The 21,888-nt window shown below is 44.0% G+C and overlaps 1 protein-coding gene across 2 annotated transcripts in view; it reads left to right on the top strand.

Moving 5' to 3' along the window:
- Positions 1-21,888, top strand: part of dennd6a (DENN/MADD domain containing 6A) — a 58,098-nt gene that overhangs the window by 31,430 nt on the left and 4,780 nt on the right. Inside the window, exons 13-18 of one of the 2 annotated variants that reach the window (XM_084167901.1) lie at positions 1,489-1,553; positions 1,761-1,850; positions 4,743-4,906; positions 8,395-8,497; positions 11,927-12,001; positions 13,660-17,933. In XM_084167901.1, the coding sequence (XP_084024027.1) occupies positions 1,489-1,553; positions 1,761-1,850; positions 4,743-4,906; positions 8,395-8,497; positions 11,927-12,001; positions 13,660-13,791 (629 nt within the window). In that variant the 3' untranslated portion in view covers positions 13,792-17,933. Of the gene's footprint in view, positions 1-1,488; positions 1,554-1,760; positions 1,851-4,742; positions 4,907-8,394; positions 8,498-11,926; positions 12,002-13,659; positions 17,934-21,888 lie in introns of those variants that run through there. The other variant, XM_084167900.1, reaches the window with a different exon arrangement.

Here is a 21,888-nt window from a genome sequence, read left to right on the forward strand (position 1 = left end):
CCCATTCCATAGACTTACACAGTAATTATGACAACTTCCGGAGGACGTCCTCCAACCTATCAGAGCTCTTGCAGCATGAACTGACATGTTGTCCACCCAATCAAAGGATCAGAGAATGAATCTAGTATTGAAAGCATAAGCTACAGCTAGCTAGCACTGCAGTGAATAAAATGTGGTGAGCAGTTGACTAAGAGAGGAAGACAATAGTTTAACAGTTTTCAACAACTTAACAGAGAGGAAGAGAGAGAGAGAGCTATATTTCGTTGTATTTTTTCTCTCACTTTAACAGCTAGCTAAGTTAGCCTACTCACACACCCGGCTCAAACAGAGGAATGCTGTTTATGTTAGCTAGCTGGCTAAGGCTATCCAACACTGGAACTCTTCCAAGTCAAGGGAAGCTTTCAGTTGTATTAATGTATTGCCACCGGGGCCCGCCGGTGTAACTGCTAAACTGCTTACTGTACTGCGTGATTGTAGCGGGTTTACTAATGCGTTAGTTCTAGTAGCTGTGTTGACTATGACGTTAGCTAATATGGTGACAATGATATAGGCCAGGGTTCTTCAATTCCGGTCCTGGAGGGCCGAAACACCTCTGTTTTTCATCCTCTCCTTCTAATCGGGGGCTAATTCAGACCTGGGACACCAGGTGAGTGCAATTAACTACCAGGTAGAAATAAAAAACAAGTGTTTCGGCCCTCCAGGACCGGAATTGAAGAACCCTGATGTAGGCTGTGTGTAGCGGTTAGTGATCAGGGTATGAAGGTTTGGCTTGGAAAGGTTTTTTCGCCTGGACACAGAATAGCGGGTAGATGGAAGAAGGGCTTATACAACGAGCCAAGGGATCATGCTGTTTGTATGTGGCTGCTATGAAAGTCAACTGTGTTTGGGGGTGATCATTCCGCCGATTCTGTTAAAAAGTTTCTTAAACGGAAGCAACGGAACGAAACGGGGATAAACCTAGCTGAATTTGTCCAATAGAAACTCTCGTTTGCAACTGTTTGGACTAATGATTACACCCTAGATCCGCTAGATGCAGGCCAGAGTGTGCAAGGCGGTATTTTCTGTCACTTTGATTACTCCAACTTGGGTCTCGACCTGTGCACCTCCTTTATAAACTTTCATTCGTAGGCTATGTTGTAGCAACCTCATGATAGGTATAGGGAACATTTTAGTATCATTTAGTATCCTAAACATATTGATGGTACATTGAGCTGGGTGAATGGAATATGAATTACAGTCATCCAATATGCTGTAATAGAAATAAGGCCATGCTCATAAAAATAATAATCGTTCTCCCAAATCTTAAACGGCACGGACCGACACTGCCCTTCACTGTGTAAAGCTAGTGTTCCCATATCCACATTGCCCCTTCACTGTGTGAAGCTAGTGTTCCCATATCCACATTGCCCCTTCACTGTGTGAAGCTAGTGTTCCCATATCCACATTGCCCCTTCACTGTGTGAAGCTAGTTTGTGTGTTCCATTGCAGGTGTCTACAGCGCATACAAGCCCTACATTAGCAAAGATGAGGATATCATCAAACAACTACAGAAGGTAAGCGGGGAACTAGGGAACTACAGAAAGTAATGGGGGGGGTGTATTGGGGGGGGGGGGGGGGGGGGGGGTGTATTGGCAATAGCGAGCCGTTTGGGACTAACTATGCCTGCTGTATATACTGAGGTTCCTGTTGTGCCCTCCCCTCAGGATGTTGTTGTTGTTGTTGTTGTGTATACTGAGGTTCCTGTTGTCTCCTCCCCTCAGGGTGTCCAACAGAAACGTCCCTCGGCGGCACAGAATGCCATCCTGCGACGGTACTTCCTGGAGCTGACGCAGAGCTTCATCATTCCACTGGTGAGAACATCAGAAACTTAGAACATCAAACTTAGAACATCAGAAACTTAAAACCTCAGAACCTGGGAACCTTAGAACCTAGAACATCAATAACTGCTCTTATATTCCGAGTCCATACTCACGTAACAATAAGGAATTCCCCTCGACCACACCCACACATTTGGGAAAACATACATTCCTTCCTCTTGTAAAAGAGCCAACTTCGTCGTCTATTTTTTTTGTTATACAGAAATAACAAAACGTGCCGAAAAGCTGCTGCGTTGTTCAATGTAACCAGGCAAAAATCTCGACCTACGGTTTGCGATGCTCCCACGTAGGGAAATAGAGCCTGCGAGAAGAGCTCTTCTGAAAGCCAGTCAATATTTAAATTAACCAGAAAATAAACTTCTCTGTTGATATCACATACATTATTAAGGATTTCACACATGTTATCCAGATACAGACTGTTAGCTCTTGGTGGTCTATAGCAGCTTCCCACCAGAATGGGCTTTAGGTGAGGCAGATGAACCTGTAGCCATATTACTTCAACAGTATTTAACATGAGATCCTCTCTAATCTTTACAGGAATGTGGTTCTGAATATAAACAGCAACACCTCCACCATTGGCATTACTGTCTTGTCTGTAAATGTTATAACCTTGTATTACTACCACTGTATAATCAAAGGTATTATCTAAGTGAGTTTCAAAGATAGTCAGAATATGAATGTCATCTGTTACTAGCAAATTATTGATTTCATGAACATGTTTCTTAAGCTACATATGTTAAGGTGGGCTATTGTGAGCACTTTTCCTCTGGGATGTTTTAATTGCTTTACTGGGAAACTTAGCAGAAGTAGATATGCTCATGTTATTTATGTTAGTGCAGGGTGAGCTGCACACAGTGGACTTCCTACTAGGGCACACCACCTGAGTTCTAACAGTATAAATCTGGTTTTAGGCACATGATTACTGCATCCAATAGCTATAGGATCAGCAGAGGCATTCAGGGCAGTTAGAGGGACATAAATTAGGTTACTTACATTGTGTCTACCAACGCCCCTGATGTAATGTGCATTTGCTGAAGCATTATGACAACTCAGCGTCACAATGGTAGGGATTAACTGAGCTGGGCTTGGGTCATTGATAAGTCATTGTCACAATGCAGCCTTATAATGCTGTGAAAGGATCCAGGAACCCAAATGATTTTGATGGATCACATCCTCCTTACAAAACGTGTTTTGTTTCCAAAAGATATCGAAATTGTCAACAAAAGTTACACCCATTGAGCTGCAATAATCCCGTAGCCAGTTGTGAAGAGAAAGAATCCTGCTAAAGCATTCAATACCACGATTCAGAGAGGGCACAGGGCCAGATATGATGGGTCTTTTTATTAGTGTCTAGCAGAGAGTCAATCAGCTCTTTAAAATCCAGTTTCAACTGTTCAGAGCTGCCCTTCATAATGTCATTAAAACCCACATGGACTACGATAGAATCGATTTCCATGTCCTGACGTAGTACATTCGGGAGCAGCTTAGTAATGTCATTTACTTGAGCTCCGGGATAGGACATTGTTTTTGCACCTGGAACGGTCACATTTCTTGATCACAGGTAAGACATTTAACTTGTTTAATATAGTCTGTTTGTAACTCTCTCACTACTTGTAGCTGTATATTCTGCTTGTAACTCCACTCACTACTTGTAGCTGTATATTCTGTTTGTAACTCCACTCACTACTTGTAGCTGTATAGTCTGTTTGTTTGCGTTGTTGGTCTTGGTTAGCTTAATGTTCCGGTCGGTAGCTAACTAGCACCGTCATGAAAAGAGACTTGAGGGAAGCCCTTCAATATTACGTTTTTCTAAGTAGTGAGAACGCTTGGTGGGAAGCCCTACAATATTACGTTTTTCTAAGTAGTGAAAACGCTTGGGAGCAGGCAATGTTGAAAAGTAATCTTTAGACATGTTGTACTTGAAATGTAGTTTTGTTATTGACTACCAATCAAATCAAATCAAATGTTATTGGCCACATGCGCCGAATACAACAGGTGCAGACATTACAGTGAAATGCTTACTTACAGCCCTTAACCAACAGTGCATTTATTTTTAATAAAAAAGTAGAATAAAACAACAAAAAAGTGTTGAGAAAAAAAGAGCAGAAGTAAAATAAAATAACAGTAGGGAGGCTATATATACAGGGGGGTACCGGTGCAGAGTCAATGTGCAATAACAGTAGGGAGGCTATATATACAGGGGGGTACCGGTGCAGAGTCAATGTGCAATAACAGTAGGGAGGCTATATATACAGGGGGGTACCGGTGCAGAGTCAATGTGTGGGGGGCACCGGCTAGGCTATATACAGGGGGGTACCGGTGCAGAGTCAATGTGCGGGGGCACCGGTGCAGAGTCAGTGTGCGGGGGCACCGGTGCAGAGTCAATGTGCGGGGGCACCGGTGCAGAGTCAATGTGCGGGGGCACCGGTGCAGAGTCAATGTGCGGGGGCACCGGTGCAGAGTCAATGTGCGGGGGCACCGGCTAGGCTATATACAGGGGGGTACCGGTGCAGAGTCAGTGTGCGGGGGCACCGGCTAGGCTATATACAGGGGGGTACCGGTGCAGAGTCAGTGTGCGGGGGCACCGGCTAGTTGAGGTAATATGTAGATGTGGGTAGAGACAAGCAGACAACAAGAAAATATGGGTTGAAAAAGGTTCCGTTTTTGCTGTGAGCCAATGGGATTAACCTAGGTAAGCACAGGTTGTTTCTCCCCCCAGGTGGGCGGGGCCGCGACGTTCTATCCAATACCGACTGGGAATATAGAACACTGTGCTGAGAACCTTTAAAAAGTAGTTGTGTTGAAGGGCTTTATGAAAACTTCTCTAACACAAGTCTTCTTCTATTCCCTTTCTCCGTCTCACAGGAGCGTTACGTGGCCAGTCTGATGCCTCTGCAGAAGAGCATCTCTCCTTGGAAGAGTCCTCCCCAGTTGAGACCGTTCCTCCAGGAGGAGTTTATGAAGACTCTGGAGAAGGCTGGTCCTCAGCTCACCTCACGACTCAAAGGAGACTGGATGGGACTCTACAGGTGCTGACATCCACATTTGCATTGTTGACACGCATAGATAGCCTGGTTCCACGTGTATTTAACCTTTTATTTATCCAGGGAGTCGACTGAGATGTCTCTTTTACAGATGAGCCCTGAATTACAAAAACGCACACATCAAATATACAAAATGCAAAACAAACACAGTCATAGGGGAAAGACACATTCATCAGTAAAAATGTCCTCAATCAGTTTTCAGAATTTCCCTAGATGCACCAAAGCATCCCATTTTAAAGAGTTTTTGAGATTATTCTATAAATAAGGTGCAAAAAACTAAAATCGGATTTACCTAACTATGTAGATACCAAAGGAATTTCCAGTGTTCACTATTCCTGAGACCGGGGCAACGTGTACAGTACGTCTAAAAGTTATCCCTGAGACCGGGGCAACGTGTACAGTACGTCTAAAAGTTATTCCTGAGACCGGGGCAACGTGTACAGTACGTCTAAAAGTTATCCCTGAGACCGGGGCAACGTGTACAGTACGTCTAAAAGTTATCCCTGAGACCGGGGCAACGTGTACAGGACGTCTAAAAGTTATCCCTGAGACCGGGGCAACGTGTACAGTACGTCTAAAAGTTATCCCTGAGACCGGGGCAACGTGTACAGTACGTCTAAAAGTTATCCCTGAGACCGGGGCAACGTGTACAGGACGTCTAAAAGTTATCCCTGAGACCGGGGCAACGTGTACAGTACGTCTAAAAGTTATCCCTGAGACCGGGGCAACGTGTACAGTACGTCTAAAAGTTATCCCTGAGACCGGGGCAACGTGTACAGTACGTCTAAAAGTTATCCCTGAGACCGGGGCAACGTGTACAGTACGTCTAAAAGTTATCCCTGAGACCGGGGCAACGTGTACAGGACGTCTAAAAGTTATCCCTGAGACCGGGGCAACGTGTACAGTACGTCTAAAAGTTATCCCTGAGACCGGGGCAACGTGTACAGGACGTCTAAAAGTTATCCCTGAGACCGGGGCAACGTGTACAGTACGTCTAAAAGTTATCCCTGAGACCGGGGCAACGTGTACAGTACGTCTAAAAGTTATCCCTGAGACCGGGGCAACGTGTACAGTACGTCTAAAAGTTATTCATGATATTAGGTACAGCGGGTGTTTTGGTAAAATAGCTTTCTTTAGAAACTAAAAAAGAGAGTAGTGCATTGATCGTTGAGACTAAAGAGCGGGCCAGCCTACTTCCTGATGTAGAAGGCAGTGATGTGTACTGAACCTATCACCAGCGTAATAAATCGTAATGTGTTATGATAAACTGGGTCCAGTGGCGTCAATACAGTGGCAGCTGCATTCATATACAGTGGGGAAAAAAAGTATTTAGTCAGCCACCAATTGTGAAAGTTCTCCCACTTAAAAAGATGAGAGGCCTGTAATTGTCATCATAGGTACACGTCAACTATGACAGACAAAATGAGAAAAAAAAATCCAGAAAATCACATTAGGATTTTTTATGATTTTATTAGCAAATTATGGTGGAAAATAAGTATTTGGTCAATAACAAAAGTTTCTCAATACTTTGTTATATACCCTTTGTTGGCAATGACACAGGTCAAACATTTTCTGTAAGTCTTCAAGGTTTTCACACACTGTTGCTGGTATTTTGGCCCATTCCTCCATGCATATCTCCTCTAGAGCAGTGATGTTTTGGGGCTGTCGCTGGGCAACACGGACTTTCAACTCCCTCCAAAGATGTTCTATGGGGTTGAGATCTGGAGACTGGCTAGGCCACTCCAGGACCTTGAAATGCTTTTTACGAAGCCACTCCTTCGTTGCCCGGGCGGTGTGTTTGGGATCATTGTCATGCTGAAAGACCCAGCCACGTTTCATCTTCAATGCCCTTGCTGATGGAAGGAGGTTTTCACTCAATCTCACGATACATGGCCCCATTCATTCTTTCCTTTACACGGATCAGTTGTCCTGGTCCCTTTGCAGAAAAACAGCCCCAAAGCATGATGTTTCCACCCCCATGCTTCACAGTAGGTATGGTGTTCTTTGGATGCAACTCAGCATTCTTTGTCCTCCAAACACAACGAGTTGAGTTTTTACCAAAAAGTTCTATTTTGGTTTCATCTGACCATATGACATTCTCCCAATCCTCTTCTGGATCATCCAAATGCACTCTAGCAAACTTCAGACGGGCCTGGACATGTACTGGCTTAAGCAGGGGGACACGTCTGGCACTGCAGGATTTGAGTCCCTGGCGGCGTAGTGTGTTACTGATGGTAGGCTTTGTTACTTTGGTCCCAGCTCTCTGCAGGTCATTCACTAGGTCCCCCCGTGTGGTTCTGGGATTTTTGCTCACCGTTCTTGTGATCATTTTGACCCCACGGGGTGAGATCTTGCGTGGAGCCCCAGATCGAGGGAGATTATCAGTGGTCTTGTATGTCTTCCATTTCCTAATAATTGCTCCCACAGTTGATTTCTTCAAACCAAGCTGCTTACCTATTGCAGATTCAGTCTTCCCAGCCTGGTGCAGGTCTACAATTTTGTTTCTGGTGTCTTTTGACAGCTCTTTGGTCTTGGCCATAGTGGAGTTTGGAGTGTGACTGTTTGAGGTTGTGGACAGGTGTCTTTTATACTGATAACAAGTTCAAACAGGTGCCATTAATACAGGTAACGAGTGGAGGACAGAGGAGCCTCTTAAAGAAGAAGTTACAGGTCTGTGAGAGCCAGAAATCTTGTTTGTTTGTAGGTGACCAAATACTTATTTTCCACCATCATTTGCAAATAAATTCATTAAAAATCCTACAATGTGATTTTCTGGATTTTTTTTCTCTCAATTTGTCTGTCATAGTTGACATGTACCTATGATGAAAATTACAGGCCTCTCTCATCTTTTTAAGTGGGAGTACTTGCACAATTGGTGGCTAACTAAATACTTTTTTTGCCCCACTGTAGATGCTATTGCCATAGTCTAAAGCTGAGATGAATGTCGACTGGATTATTCGTTTTCTGCTATTTAATGAAAGGCATGCCCTATTCTTATAAAAGAAGCCCATTTTTAAGCTTTTATAAGATAGCTTTATTTTTTTACTTCTGTCTGTCTACCAGGAAACACAAGTCTGTTATGATGTAATATAATGACAGTCTGTTATGATGTAATATAATGACAGTCTGTTATGATGTAATATAATGACAGTCTGTTATGATGTAATATAATGACAGTCTGTTATGATGTAATATGATGACAGTCTGTTGTGATGTAATATAATGACAGTCTGTTATGATGTAATATGATGACAGTCTGTTATGATGTAATATGATGACAGTCTGTTATGATGTAATATGATGACAGTCTGTTATGATGTAATATGATGACAGTCTGTTATGATGTAATATGATGACAGTCTGTGCGTTTCCTGTTTGCAGACTTTGTGAATGTGACATGGTCTATGCATCCTAAAAGCCTGTTGTTGTTGTTGTTGTTGTTGTTTTCATCTTGGTGTGTATTTCCTATCCAGACAGTTCCTGAGGTGTCCTAACTTTGACGGCTGGTTCAGGAATCGCAGGAGAGAGATGATGAAGAAACTGGAGGCCCTTCACCTGGAGGCTCTCTGTGAGGAGGTGAGTAATGAAGAAACTGGAGGCCCTTCACCTGGAGGCTCTCTGTGAGAAGCACTACATGAGGTATTTTTTATTTATTATGGATCCCAATTTAGTTCCTGCCAAGGCAGCAGCTACTCTTCCTGGGGTTTATTATGGATCCCCATTAGTTCCTGCCAAGGCAGCAGCTACTCTTCCTGGGGTTTATTATGGATTCCCATTAGTTCCTGCCAAGGCAGCAGCTACTCTTCCTGGGGTTTATTATGGATCCCCGTTAGTTCCTGCCAAGGCAGCAGCTACTCTTCCTGGGGTTTATTATGGATCCCCGTTAGTTCCTGCCAAGGCAGCAGCTACTCTTCCTGGGGTTTATTATGGATCCTCATTCGTTCCTGCCAAGGCAGCAGCTACTCTTCCTGGGGTCCAGCAACATTAAGGCAGTTATACAATTTTAAAAAACATTTCAATACATTCATAACAGATTTCACAACACACTGTGTGCCCCCAGACCCCTACTCTAATACCATATATCTACAATACAAAATCCATGTGTACATTCCCTGCTGTTCCATAAGGTGTGTATGTGTGTGTGTATATATATATATATATATATAATTTTTTTTGGTGGTATTTTACCCCTTTTTCTCCCCAATTACGTGATATCCAATTGGTAGTTACAGTCTTGTCCCATCGCTGCAACTCCCGTCCTCTGAAACACAACCCAACCGAGCCGACACTGCTTCTTGACACAGTGCCCGTTTAACCTGGAAGCCAGCCACACCAATGTGTCGGAGGAAACACTGTACACCTGGCGACCGAGTCAGCGTGCACTGCGCCCGGCCCGCCACAGGATTCGCTAGTGCGCGATGGGGCAAGAACATCCCTTCCTGGTCAAACCCTACCCTACCCTGGACGACGCTGGGCCAATTGTGCGCTGCCCCATGGGTCTCCCAGTCACGACAGAGCCTGGACTCGAACCAGGATCTCTAGTGGCACAGCCTTAGACCACAGCGCCTCTCGGGAGGCCCCATAAGGTGTATCTTTAAACGTTTTTTAAATCTAATTTTACTGCTGGCATGAGTTACTTGATGTGGAATAGAGTTCCATGTAGTCATGGCTCTATGTAGTACTGTGAACCTCCCATACTCTGTTCTGGACTTGGGGGCTGTGAAGAGACCTCTGGTGGCATGTCTGTGCGCCTCCCATAGTTTCCCAAGTCCCTCTTTGTGGCACCTGACCACACGACTGAACAGTAGTCCAGGTGTGACAAAACTTGGGCCTGTAGGACCTGCCTTGTTAATAGTGATGTTAAGAAGGCAGAGCAGCGCTTTATAAAAACAAAATCAGTAGATCAGCTTTAATATTGCAGATAGATTGTAACTTCCATCAATGTAATTGTCAGCATCACTTCCAATCCCCCATGTTTTTTTCTTGCATATATATATACATACATACATACATACATACATGCATACATGCATACATGCATACATGCATACATACATGCATACATACATACATGCATACATGCATGCATACATGCATACATACATACATACAGTGAGGGGAAAATAGTATTTGATCCCCTGCTGATTTTGTACGTTTGCCCACTGACAAAGACATGATCAGTCTATAATTTTAATGGTAGGTTTATTTGAACAGTGAGAGACAGAATAACAACAAAGAAATCCAGAAAAACACGTCAAAAATGTTATAAATTGATTTGCATTTTAATGAGGGAAATAAGTATTTGACCACTCTGCAAAACATGACTTAGTACTTGGTGGCAAAACCCTTGTTGGCAATCACAGAGGTCAGACGTTTCTTGTAATTGGCCACCAGGTTTGCACAACTCTCAGGAGTGATTTTGTCCCACTCCTCTTTGCAGATCTTCTCCAAGTCATTAAGGTTTCGAGGCTGACGTTTGGCAACTCGAACCTTCAGCTCCCTCCACAGATTTTCTATGGGATTAAGGTCTGGAGACTGGCTAGGCCACTCCAGGACCTTAATGTGCTGCTTCTTGAGCCACTCCTTTGTTGCCTTGGCCGTGTGTTTTGGGTCATTGTCATGCTGGAATACCCATCCACGACCCATTTTCAATGCCCTGGCTGAGGGAAGGAGGTTCTCACCCAAGATTTGACGGTACATGGCCCCATCCATCGTCCCTTTCATGCAGTGAAGTTGTCCTTTCCCCCTAGCAGAAAAACACCCCCAAAGCATAATGTTTCCACCTCCGTGTTTGACATTTTTACATTTACATTTTAGTCATTTAGCAGACGCTCTTATCCAGAGCGACTTACATGAGCAATTAGGGTTAAGTGCCTTGCTTAAGGGCACATCGACAGATTTTTCACCTAGTCGGCTCGGGGATTAGAACCAGCGACCTTTCGGTTACTGGCACAACGCTCTTACCCACTAAGCTACCTGCCGCCCTGACGGTGGGGATGGTGTTCTTGAGGTCATAGGCAGCATTCCTCCTCCTCCAAACACGGTGAGTTGATGCCAAAGAGCTCGATTTTGGTCTCTTCTGACCACAACACTTTCACCCAGTTCTCCTCTGAATCATTCAGATGTTCATTGGCAAACTTCAGACGGGCCTGTATATGTGCTTTCTTGAGCAGGGGGACCTTGCGGGCGCTGCAGGATTTCAGTCCTTCACGGTGTAGTGTGTTACCAATTGTTTTCTTGGTGACTATGGTCCCAGCTGCCTTGAGATCATTGACAAGATCCTCCCGTGTAGTTCTGGGCTGATTTACTCACGTTTCTCATGATCATTACAACTATACGAGGTGAGATCTTGCATGGAGCCCCAGGCAGAGGGAGATTGACAGGTCTTTTGTGTTTCTTCCATTTGAGAATAATCGCACCAACTGTTGTCACCTTCTCACCAAGCTGCTTGGCGATGGTCTTGTAGCCCATTCCAGCCTTGTGTAGGTCTACAATCTTGTCCCTGACATCCTTGGAGAGCTCTTTGGTCTTGGCCATGGTGGAGAGTTTGGAATCTGATTGATTGATTGCTTCTATGGACAGGTGTCTTTTATACAGGTAACAAACTGAGATTAGCAGCACTCCCTTTAAGAGTGGGCTCCTAATCTCAGCTCGTTACCTGTATAAAAGACACCTGGGAGCCAGAAATCTTTCTGATTGAGAGGGATTCAAATACTTCTTTCCCTCATTAAAATGCAAATCAATTTATAACATTTTTGACATGCGTTTTTCTGGATGTTTTTGTTGTTATTCTGTCTCTCATGCTCCAAAGCTTTTTACTATCATTCTTTATATCAATTATCTTTGTTTCATAGTGTAGTTTCTTCTTCTTTTTATTCAGTTTAGTCACATGATTTCTCAATTTGCAGTACGTTTGCCAATCGGTTTTACAGCCAGACCTATTTGCCACATCATGCATCGGGGCCTATTGACAACTCTCTCTCCATTTGTATATTCTTCATGTAGGATCTGCAGTTGCGTGTCCAGCAACACACTGAGGTGGAGACTGTGGACCTCGTTCTCAAACTCAAAGACAAACTGGTCAGTATGGGGTTGTTTTCATTGTAACAGATTGACATGGTATTCTCCAGACTGACAGGACTTCAGCCTTCTGCTTAGAACACATAACAGTAGTGTGGTTCTACCAACCCATAGATTTGTACTCTACGTGGCCAAAAGTATGTGGACACCTGCTCGTCGAACATCTCTTTCTAAAATCATGAGCGTTAATATGGAGATGGTCGCCCCCTTTGCTGCTATAACAGCCTCCACTCTTCTGGGAAGGCTTTCCACTAGATGTTGGAACATTGCTACGGGGACTTGATTCCATTCAGCCACAAGAGCATTAGTGAGATCGGGCACTGATGTTGGGCGATTAGGCGTTCCAATTCATCCCCAAGGTGTTCGATGGAGTTGAGGTCAGGGCTGTGTGCAGGCCAGTCAAGTTCTTCCACACCGATCTCGACAAACCATTTCTGTATGGACCTCGGTTTGTGCACTGGGTCAATGTTATGCTAAAACAGGAAAGGGCCTTCCCCAAACTGTTGTCACAAAGTTGGAAGCACAGAATGGTCTAGAATGTCATTGTATGCTGTAGCGTTAAGATTTCCCTTCACTGGAACTAAGGGGCGTAGCCCGAACCATGAAAAACAGCCCCAGACCATTATTCCTCCTCCACCAAACTTTACAGTTGGCACTATGCATTGGGGCAGGTAGCGTTCTCCTGGCATCCGCTAAACCCAGATTCATCCGTAGGATTGCCATATGGTAAACCATGATTCATCACTCGCGTTTCCACTGCTCCAGAGTCCAATGGTGGCGAGCTTTACACCACTCCAGCTGACGCATGGCATTGCGCATGGTGATTTGTATTTCTATTTATTATGGATCCCAATTTAGTTCCTGCCAAGGCAGCAGGCTACTCTTCCTGGGGTTTATTATGGATCCCCATTAGTTCCTGCCAAGGCAGCAGGCTACTCTTCCTGGGGTCCAGCAAAGTTAAGGCAGTTATACAACAGATTTCACAACACACTGTGGTGTCCTCAGGCCCCTACTCCACCACTACCACATATCTACAGTACAAAATGTGTACGTGTGTGTATAGAGCGTATGTGATCTTAGTCCTGTGTTTGGCTGCTCAGCCATGGAAACCCATTTCATGACGAACAGTTATTGTGCTGACGTTGCTTCCAGAGGCAGTTTGGAACTCGGTAGTGAGTGTTGCAAACGAGGACAGACGATTTTTACGCGTTTCAACACTCGGCGGTCCCGTTCTGTGAGCTTGTGTGGCCTACCACTTCACGGCTGAGCCGTTGTTGCTCCTAGACGTTTCCACGTCACAATAACAGCATTTACAGTTGACCAGGGCAGAAATTTGACGAACTGACTTGTTGGAAAGGTGGCATCCTATGACGGTGCCACGTTGAAAGTCACTGAGCTCTTCAGTAAGACCATTCTACTGCCAGTGTTTGTCTATGGAGATTGCATGGCGGTGTGCTCGATTTTTATACACCTGTCAGCTGAAATAGCCAAATCCACTCATTTGAAGGGGTGTCCACATACTTTTGGCCATGGTATGTTCAGTGTAAGCTAAATTAACTTGATTTATGTTAGCTAACACAAAGTATCTTAAAGAACTGGGAAGTCATCCAGATGATTTGATGCCTTGCTGACCTGTTCCTCCCTACTGTCTGTTCTAGACTCAGGCAGAGAGAGAGCAGCTTCCTCTGAGGCCGGGGACGTTGACCAAACTACAGGCCCACATCGACTCTGTCATCCTGTCATTACCTGATGATCTACAGGGAATCCTGCACAAGCCCTCCACACCCTGACCTCCACACCCCTGACCTTTAACCCCTGACCACTAATCATTGACCTATAACCCCTGGGGGAGGAGGAAGGAAGGACTGTTTCAGTCTCAGCATTGAACTATGGATTTTTAACAGACATATATATTATATATAATTTTTTTAAAGTGCCCTCTCTAAGATCTGTGTGGCTGCCAGCCCCAGCCCCTCTCCCACATCATGTGCAATGCTGGCATTGCCCAAATCCGCTGATGATTATTGATTATGCAACCTGTCAGAAATAAGAAGATAAGCCAATAAGTGGTTTATTCCTCAGAGAACGTCTGTGCTGCAGTGAGTCATGTGACGTGGTGAAGTCAAAAAGGGAAAGACCATAATCTGTGTCCGGGAAACCGGCCCTTAGTCTACACTTATTAAAACAGCCTGGTTTGGTTTCTACACTGCGCTGATACTGCAGTTGCAATAAACGACAGACAGGTTGCGTAATATATGGCTTAATTGTCAACAGTCCGTGTACGGTATGAAAGGTTGCTGTGCTGTTGTGTATATATGTTGAAGACATGATGACAGGAAGAGCTGTAATGTATAGCATCACTGAGTGTACAAAACATTAAGAACACCTTCCTAATATTGAGTTGCGGCCCCTTTTGCCCTCAGCCTCAATTCGTCGGGTGCATGGACTCTACAAGGTGTCGAAAGCGTTCCACAGGGATGCTGGTCCATGTTGACTCCAATTTTTATTATTATTTTTTTATTTCACCTTTATTTAACCAGGTAAGCCAGTTGAGAACAAGTTTGCTTCCCACAGTTGTGTCAAGTTGGCTGGATGTCCTTTGGGTGGTGGACCATTATTGATACACACAGGAAACTGTTAAGCGTGAAAAACCCAGCAGCGTTGAAGTTCTTGACACAAACCGATACGCCTGGCACCTACTACCATACCCCGTTCAAAGGCACTTAAATATTTTGTCTTGGCCATTCACCCTCTGAATGGCACACATACACAATCCATGTCTCAATTGTCTCAAGGCTTAAAAATCCTTCTTTAACCTGTCTCCTCCCCTTCATCTACACTGATTTGAAGTGGATTTAACAAGTGACATCAATAAGGGATCATAGCTTTCACCTGGATTCACCTGGTCAGTCTATGTCATGGAAAGAGCAGGTGTTCTTAATGTTTTGTACACTCAGTTGAGGAGACGACATCAGGGTGGCATTCATGAGGCACAAAACAGATTTGAAACAAGCTTGTCCAATAATAAATGGTTGTTTGCTTTGCGTTGCAAAACGTTTTGTTACGCTGTGCCCTAATGAATAGGACCCGGTTGGAGGTTGGTCTGTGTGTGTTGATTAGAATACCAGGGTGCTGTTGTTATTTTAGACCAATACCAGGGTGCTGTTGTTATTTTAGACCAATATGATTGAACTTGTATATCATCATCATTATTAGAAGAACAGAAGGAGAAAGACCTGAACTGCTTCCCAAATGGCACCCTATTCCTTCTATTGGAACAACACTTTTGGTCTAAATTTGTATTTTATATTAGGGAGACATTTGGGATGCAATAATTCTAAATCATGTTGTTAAATCATGTTGTTAAAATGGGCAACAGGGAAACTGACTGACTGACATTGCCTTGTCATATTGATTTGGACCTGATTTTGTGAAGTTGTACCCCATTATTCATCTGTGTAGGCCCACCACAACCCATATGAAAAGTCCTTGAGCACCAGGACTTTCTAGCGGCTAGCTAAACCAGAGTTGGGGGGTTTCCTACCGTTCCACTGACACTGGCTGGTTCTCCAATGGCACCCTGTTCCATTTCCACTTGAGACCCAGCCACTTTCTCTCTGTCTTGAGACCCATCCACTGTCTCTCTGTCTTGAGACCCATCCACTGTCTCTCTGTCTTGAGACCCAGCCACTGTCTCTCTGTCTTGAGACCCAGCCACTGTCTCTCTGTCTTGAGACCCAGCCACTTTCTCTGTCCGCCATGTCATTTATTTGGTTCACACCAACTGTTTCATCATAAACAAATGTTGCTGATCATAATGGTTGTTGATAGCCTTGGTACCAGTCTGTTTAGCTAATCATCCCACTGCTTGTCTTATGACATGGAGTACAAGGAGTGGAATACATTTTACATTTCAGTCATATAGCAGACGCTCTTATCCAGAGCGACTTACAGTTAGTGAGTTTTTTTTATTTATACTGGCCCCCCCGTGGGAATCGAACCCACAACCCTGGCGTTGCAAGCGCCATGCTCTACCAACTGAGCTACAGGGGACTGTTGGCTAACAGACTGGTCCCCGGGCTAACAGACTGGTCCCCGGGCTAACAGACTGGTCCCCGGGCTAACAGACTGGTCCCCGGGCTAACAGACTGGTCCCCGGGCTAACAGACTGGTCCCCGGGCTAACAGACTGGTCCCCGGGCTAGGATGTTGATACGGTATGTGGAAATGCTGTGATGTTAGCTTCATGATCTTGTTTAGCCTTCTAGATCCTAACTGTTTTGTATTCAAGCTATTTTAATGAACAAACTTCACTTTTGTTTTTATGCTTTGAGTAGTAGTTTTGTTTAGAGCGTATTCCATGCATGGTGTGCAATGTCTCAACCATGAGATGCAATGTCTCAACCATGAACTGACTGATGAGATGTTAGTGTAGAGTTCTTCCTCTGTTGAACTGTTAAACATTATGCTGAACAACATTACTGCAGAGGATGTTTTTCTAAATAGAGATGTTGCAGTCAGACTTTCCAGCCATTAGACTACCTATGGGTTTTACATCTTACATTTTGAAAACCGATATATATGATTTGATTTGTTGAATATTTTGATGTTACAGAATACGTTATTTTTCTTGATCCGCTTTTTATCATAGGGTGTGCCTTTTAATGAGGGATGGTTAGGAAAACGGAGCCAAAGGTTAAATGTCAAACTGTGACGGTGTGGTAGGCTTATAATAACATCTGCTGATATCTACAGTAGTGGCTCACTCACTCAGTAACCTGTCATATTCTGATCTGCTTCAAACACCATGGAACACCATCATTCCATTGGAACCGTTGTAACGCATCAGCATCAGAATTCCATTGGAACGGTATGGAACGCTATCATTCCATTGGAAATGTTGTAACGTATCAGAATTCCATTGGAACGGTATGGAACGCTATCATTCCATTGGAACTGTTGTAACGCATCAGAATTCCATTGGAACTGTTGTAACGTATCAGAATTCCATTGGAATGGTATGGAACGCTATAATTCCATTGGTACTGTTGTAACGCATCAGAATTCCATTGGAACTGTTGTAACGTATCAGAATTCCATTGGAACTGTTGTAACGCATCAGAATTCCATTGGAACTGTTGTAACGCATCAGAATTCCATTGGAACGGTATGGAACGCTATAATTCCATTGGAACTGTTGTAACGCATCAGAATTCCATTGGAACGGTATGGAACGCTATCATTCCATTGGAACTGTTGTAACGCATCAGAATTCCATTGGAACGGTATGGAACGCTATAATTCCATTGGAACTGTTGTAACGCATCAGAATTCCATTGGAACGGTATGGAACGCTATCATTCCATTGGAACTGTTGTAACGCATCAGAATTCCATTGGAACTGTCCTCCGAGGGAACATTTCAGTTAAATTAATATTGGTAGGTACACACCTGTGACAATTGGTTTTATATTTTGAAAATACTTATTTTAACAAGCTTCAATTTTGTATAAAGGGCTATTCTCATATTCCATTCATCTAAAAAGTTATGTTTTGTACATATGTTGTAAAAAAATATATACCCAGCCATCGCCCATTTATGATTATATTCATTATATTACCATTACAATGGTTATTTTACTAAATATAGATATTACTGACATGGAATACTATAAATGTGTAATATCTTCCAATGGGCTGGTTAGATGTTACAGAACTAGATTAAGGATGGTAACAAAACAACAAAATATACTACATCATATTGCTTTGAGTAACTCAGTATTTTTACATTTGCAATGTTTGATCCTTTTGTATTGAAGCCTTAATATATTAACTACTGAGGAACCACTATTAATGCTTACAGACTGTAATGGCATTCAGTGAGAGGAAGTATTTTAATGTGAATAAACGGGCAACTAGGAACTTACTAATAAATGGTTTGGTATTTTCTTTGTTTTGTTAATGGGGAGTGTTGTAAAATACATACAGTATATTAACACACTTATCTTAACACAGCATTTAGAATGTTAACAGTGTAGTAAGTAGGAAATAGCAGCCTTGTGGACCAATCAGATTCTATCTGTATAAAAGAGCATTTGCAACATCCTCTTTCATGACTCCAACAGAATATATACACTGAGTATGAAAAAATGTATGCACTCACTTAACTGTAAGTCGCTCTGGATAAGAGCGTCTGCTAAATGACTAAAAATGTAAAATGAAAGTGACGTGGAGGCGCAGTGGTCTAAGGCGCTGCATCGCAGTGCTAGCTGTGCCACTAGAGATCCTGGTTCGAATCCAGGCTCTGTCGTAGCCGGCCGCGACCGGGAGACCCATGGGGCGGCGCACAATTGGCCCAGCGTCGTCCAGGGTAGGGGAGGGAATGGCCGGCAGGGATGTAGCTCAGTTGGTAGAGCATGGTGTTTACTAGAGACTATATAAGCGGGGCAGGGAGGTAGCTCAGTTGGTAGAGCATGGCGTTTACTAGAGACTATATAAACGGGGCAGGGAGGTAGCTCAGTTGGTAGAGCATGGCGTTTACTAGAGACTATATAAGCGGGGCAGGGAGGTAGCTCAGTTGGTAGAGCATGGCGTTTACTAGAGACTATATAAGCGGGGCAGGGAGGTAGCTCAGTTGGTAGAGCATGGCGTTTACTAGAGACTATATATAAGCGGGGGAATGGCCGGCAGGGAGGTAGCTCAGTTGGTAGAGCATGGCGTTTACTAGAGACTATATAAGCGGGGGAATGGCCGGCAGGGAGGTAGCCCAGTTGGTAGAGCATGGTGTTTACTAGAGACTATATAAGCGGGGGAATGGCCGGCAGGGAGGTAGCTCAGTTGGTAGAGCATGGTGTTTACTAGAGACTATATAAGCGGGGGAATGGCCGGCAGGGAGGTAGCTCAGTTGGTAGAGCATGGCGTTTACTAGAGACTATATAAGCGGGGGAATGGCCGGCAGGGAGGTAGCTCAGTTGGTAGAGCATGGTGTTTACTAGAGACTATATAAGCGGGGCAGGGAGGTAGCTCAGTTGGTAGAGCATGGTGTTTACTAGAGACTATATAAGCGGGGGAATGGCCGGCAGGGATGTAGCTCAGTTGGTAGAGCATGGTGTTTACTAGAGACTATATAAGCGGGGCAGGGATGTAGCTCAGTTGGTAGAGCATGGTGTTTACTAGAGACTATATAAGCGGGGCAGGGAGGTAGCTCAGTTGGTAGAGCATGGTGTTTACTAGAGACTATATAAGCGGGGCAGGGATGTAGCTCAGTTGGTAGAGCATGGCGTTTACTAGAGACTATATAAACGGGGCAGGGATGTAGCTCAGTTGGTAGAGCATGGCGTTTACTAGAGACTATATAAGCGGGGCAGGGAGGTAGTTCAGTTGGTAGAGCATGGCGTTTACTAGAGACTATATAAGCGGGGGAATGGCCGGCAGGGAGGTAGCTCAGTTGGTAGAGCATGGTGTTTACTAGAGACTATATAAGCGGGGGAATGGCCGGCAGGGAGGTAGCTCAGTTGGTAGAGCATGGCGTTTACTAGAGACTATATAAGCGGGGCAGGGAGGTAGTTCAGTTGGTAGAGTATGGTGTTTACTAGAGACTATATAAGCGGGGGAATGGCCGGCAGGGAGGTAGCTCAGTTGGTAGAGCATGGTGTTTACTAGAGACTATATAAGCGGGGGAATGGCCGGCAGGGAGGTAGCTCAGTTGGTAGAGCATGGCGTTTACTAGAGACTATATAAGCGGGGCAGGGAGGTAGTTCAGTTGGTAGAGTATGGTGTTTACTAGAGACTATATAAGCGGGGGAATGGCCGGCAGGGAGGTAGCTCAGTTGGTAGAGCATGGTGTTTACTAGAGACTATATAAGCGGGGCAGGGAGGTAGCTCAGTTGGTAGAGCATGGCGTTTACTAGAGACTATATAAGCGGGGGAATGGCCGGCAGGGAGGTAGTTCAGTTGGTAGAGCATGGCGTTTACTAGAGACTATATAAGCGGGGCAGATACATCTGTTCATGCTGCTGCTTGCCTAACCCTGGAGGATTGGTTGAAGAGCGTGATTGGCTGCTGCAGATGGGGATGTGTTTTGCTCATTTTGGGTTCTTTATTGGTCCAAAATATATATATTTTTTAGCTTTTTCAGAATACCACAGTATGAGTCATAATACCCATAAAACCTAGCGGTCAAACAGGGAAATGGTTCCAATCGTTTTTCCACCATTCATTTTGTCTAGGGGACTTTAGAAAGACTTAAAATAAGGTCTGTGTTTCGTGAAGGCTTACCCTGGCGTGACGTTTAGATAACCGTGTAAATCTCTCTAGGACGAGGTGTTTATGTTCCTAGTCCTAACCCCAAGAACATAGAGAGATACAGTACCTGTCAAAAGTTTGGACACACCTACTCATTCAAGGTTTTTTCTTTAGTTTTACTATTTTCTACATTGTAGAATAATAGTGAAGACATCAAAACTATGAAATTAAACATCATGTAGTAACCAAAAATATATATTTGAGATTTGAGATTCTTCAAAGTATCCACCCTTTGCCTTGATGACAGCTTTGCACACTCTTGGCATTCTCTCAACCAGCTTCATGAGGAATGCTTTTCCAACAGTCTTGAAGGAGTTCCCACATATGCTGAGCACTTGTTGGCTACTTTTCCTTCACTCTGCCGTTCGACTCATTTGTATTTATTTATTTCACCTTTATTTAACCAGGTAAGCCAGTTGAGAACAAATTCTCATTTACAACTGCGACCTGGCCAAGATAAAGCAAAGGAGTGTGATTAAAAACAACAACACAGAGTTACATATGGGGTAAAACAAAACATAAAGTCAAGAAAACAACAGAAAATATATATACATTGTGTGCAAATGTAGCAAGTTATGGAGGTAAGGCAATAAATAGGCCATAGTGCAAAATAATTACAATTAGTATTAACACTGGAATGATAGATGTGCAAGAGATGATGTGCAAATAGAGATACTGGGGTGCAAATGTGCAAAATAAATAACAATATGGGGATGAGGTAGTTGGGTGGGCTAATTTCAGATGGGCTGTGTACCCCATCCCAAACCATCTCAATTGGGTTGAGGTTGGGTGATTGTGGAGGCCAGGTCATCTGATGCAGCTCTCCATTACTCTCCTTCTTGGTCAAATAGCCCTTACACAGCCAAGAGGTGTGTGTGTTGGGTCATTGTCCTGTTGAAAAACAAATGATAGTCCCACTAAGCCCAAACCAGATGGGATGGCGTATCGCTAGAGAATGCTGTGGTAGCCATGCTGGTTAAGTGTGCCTTGAATTCTAAATAAATCACTGACAGTGTCACCAGTAAAGCACCATCACAACTCCTCTTCCGTGCTTCATGGTGGGAACCACACATGCAGAGATCATCCGTTCACCTACTCTGCGTCTCACAAAGACACGGCGGTTGGAACCAAAAATCTCAAATTTGGACTCATCAGACCAAATGACAGATTTCCACAGATCGAATGTCCATTGCTCGTGTTTCTTGGCCCAAGCAAGTCTCTTCTTCTTATTGGTGTCCTTTAGTAGTGGTTTCTTTGGAGCAATTCGACCATGAAGGCCTGATTCACGCAGTCTCCTTTGAATAGTTGACGTTGAGATGTGTCTGTTACTTGAACTCTGTGAAGCATTTATTTGGGCTGCAATCTGAGGTGCAGTTAACTCTAATGAACGTATCCTCTGCAGCAGAGGTAACTCTGGGTCTTCCATTCCTGTGGCGGTCCTCATGAGCCAGTTTCATCATAGCGCTTGATGGTTTTTGCAACTGCACTTGAAGAAACTTTCAAAGTTCTTTACATTTTCCGGATTGACTGACCTTCATGTCTTAAAGTAATGATGGACTGTCGTTTCTCTTTGCTTATTTGAGAT

This window comes from Coregonus lavaretus (assembly GCF_964263955.1).
Source record: "Coregonus lavaretus genome assembly, chromosome: 8".
NCBI classification, from domain to species: Eukaryota; Metazoa; Chordata; class Actinopteri; order Salmoniformes; family Salmonidae; genus Coregonus; species Coregonus lavaretus.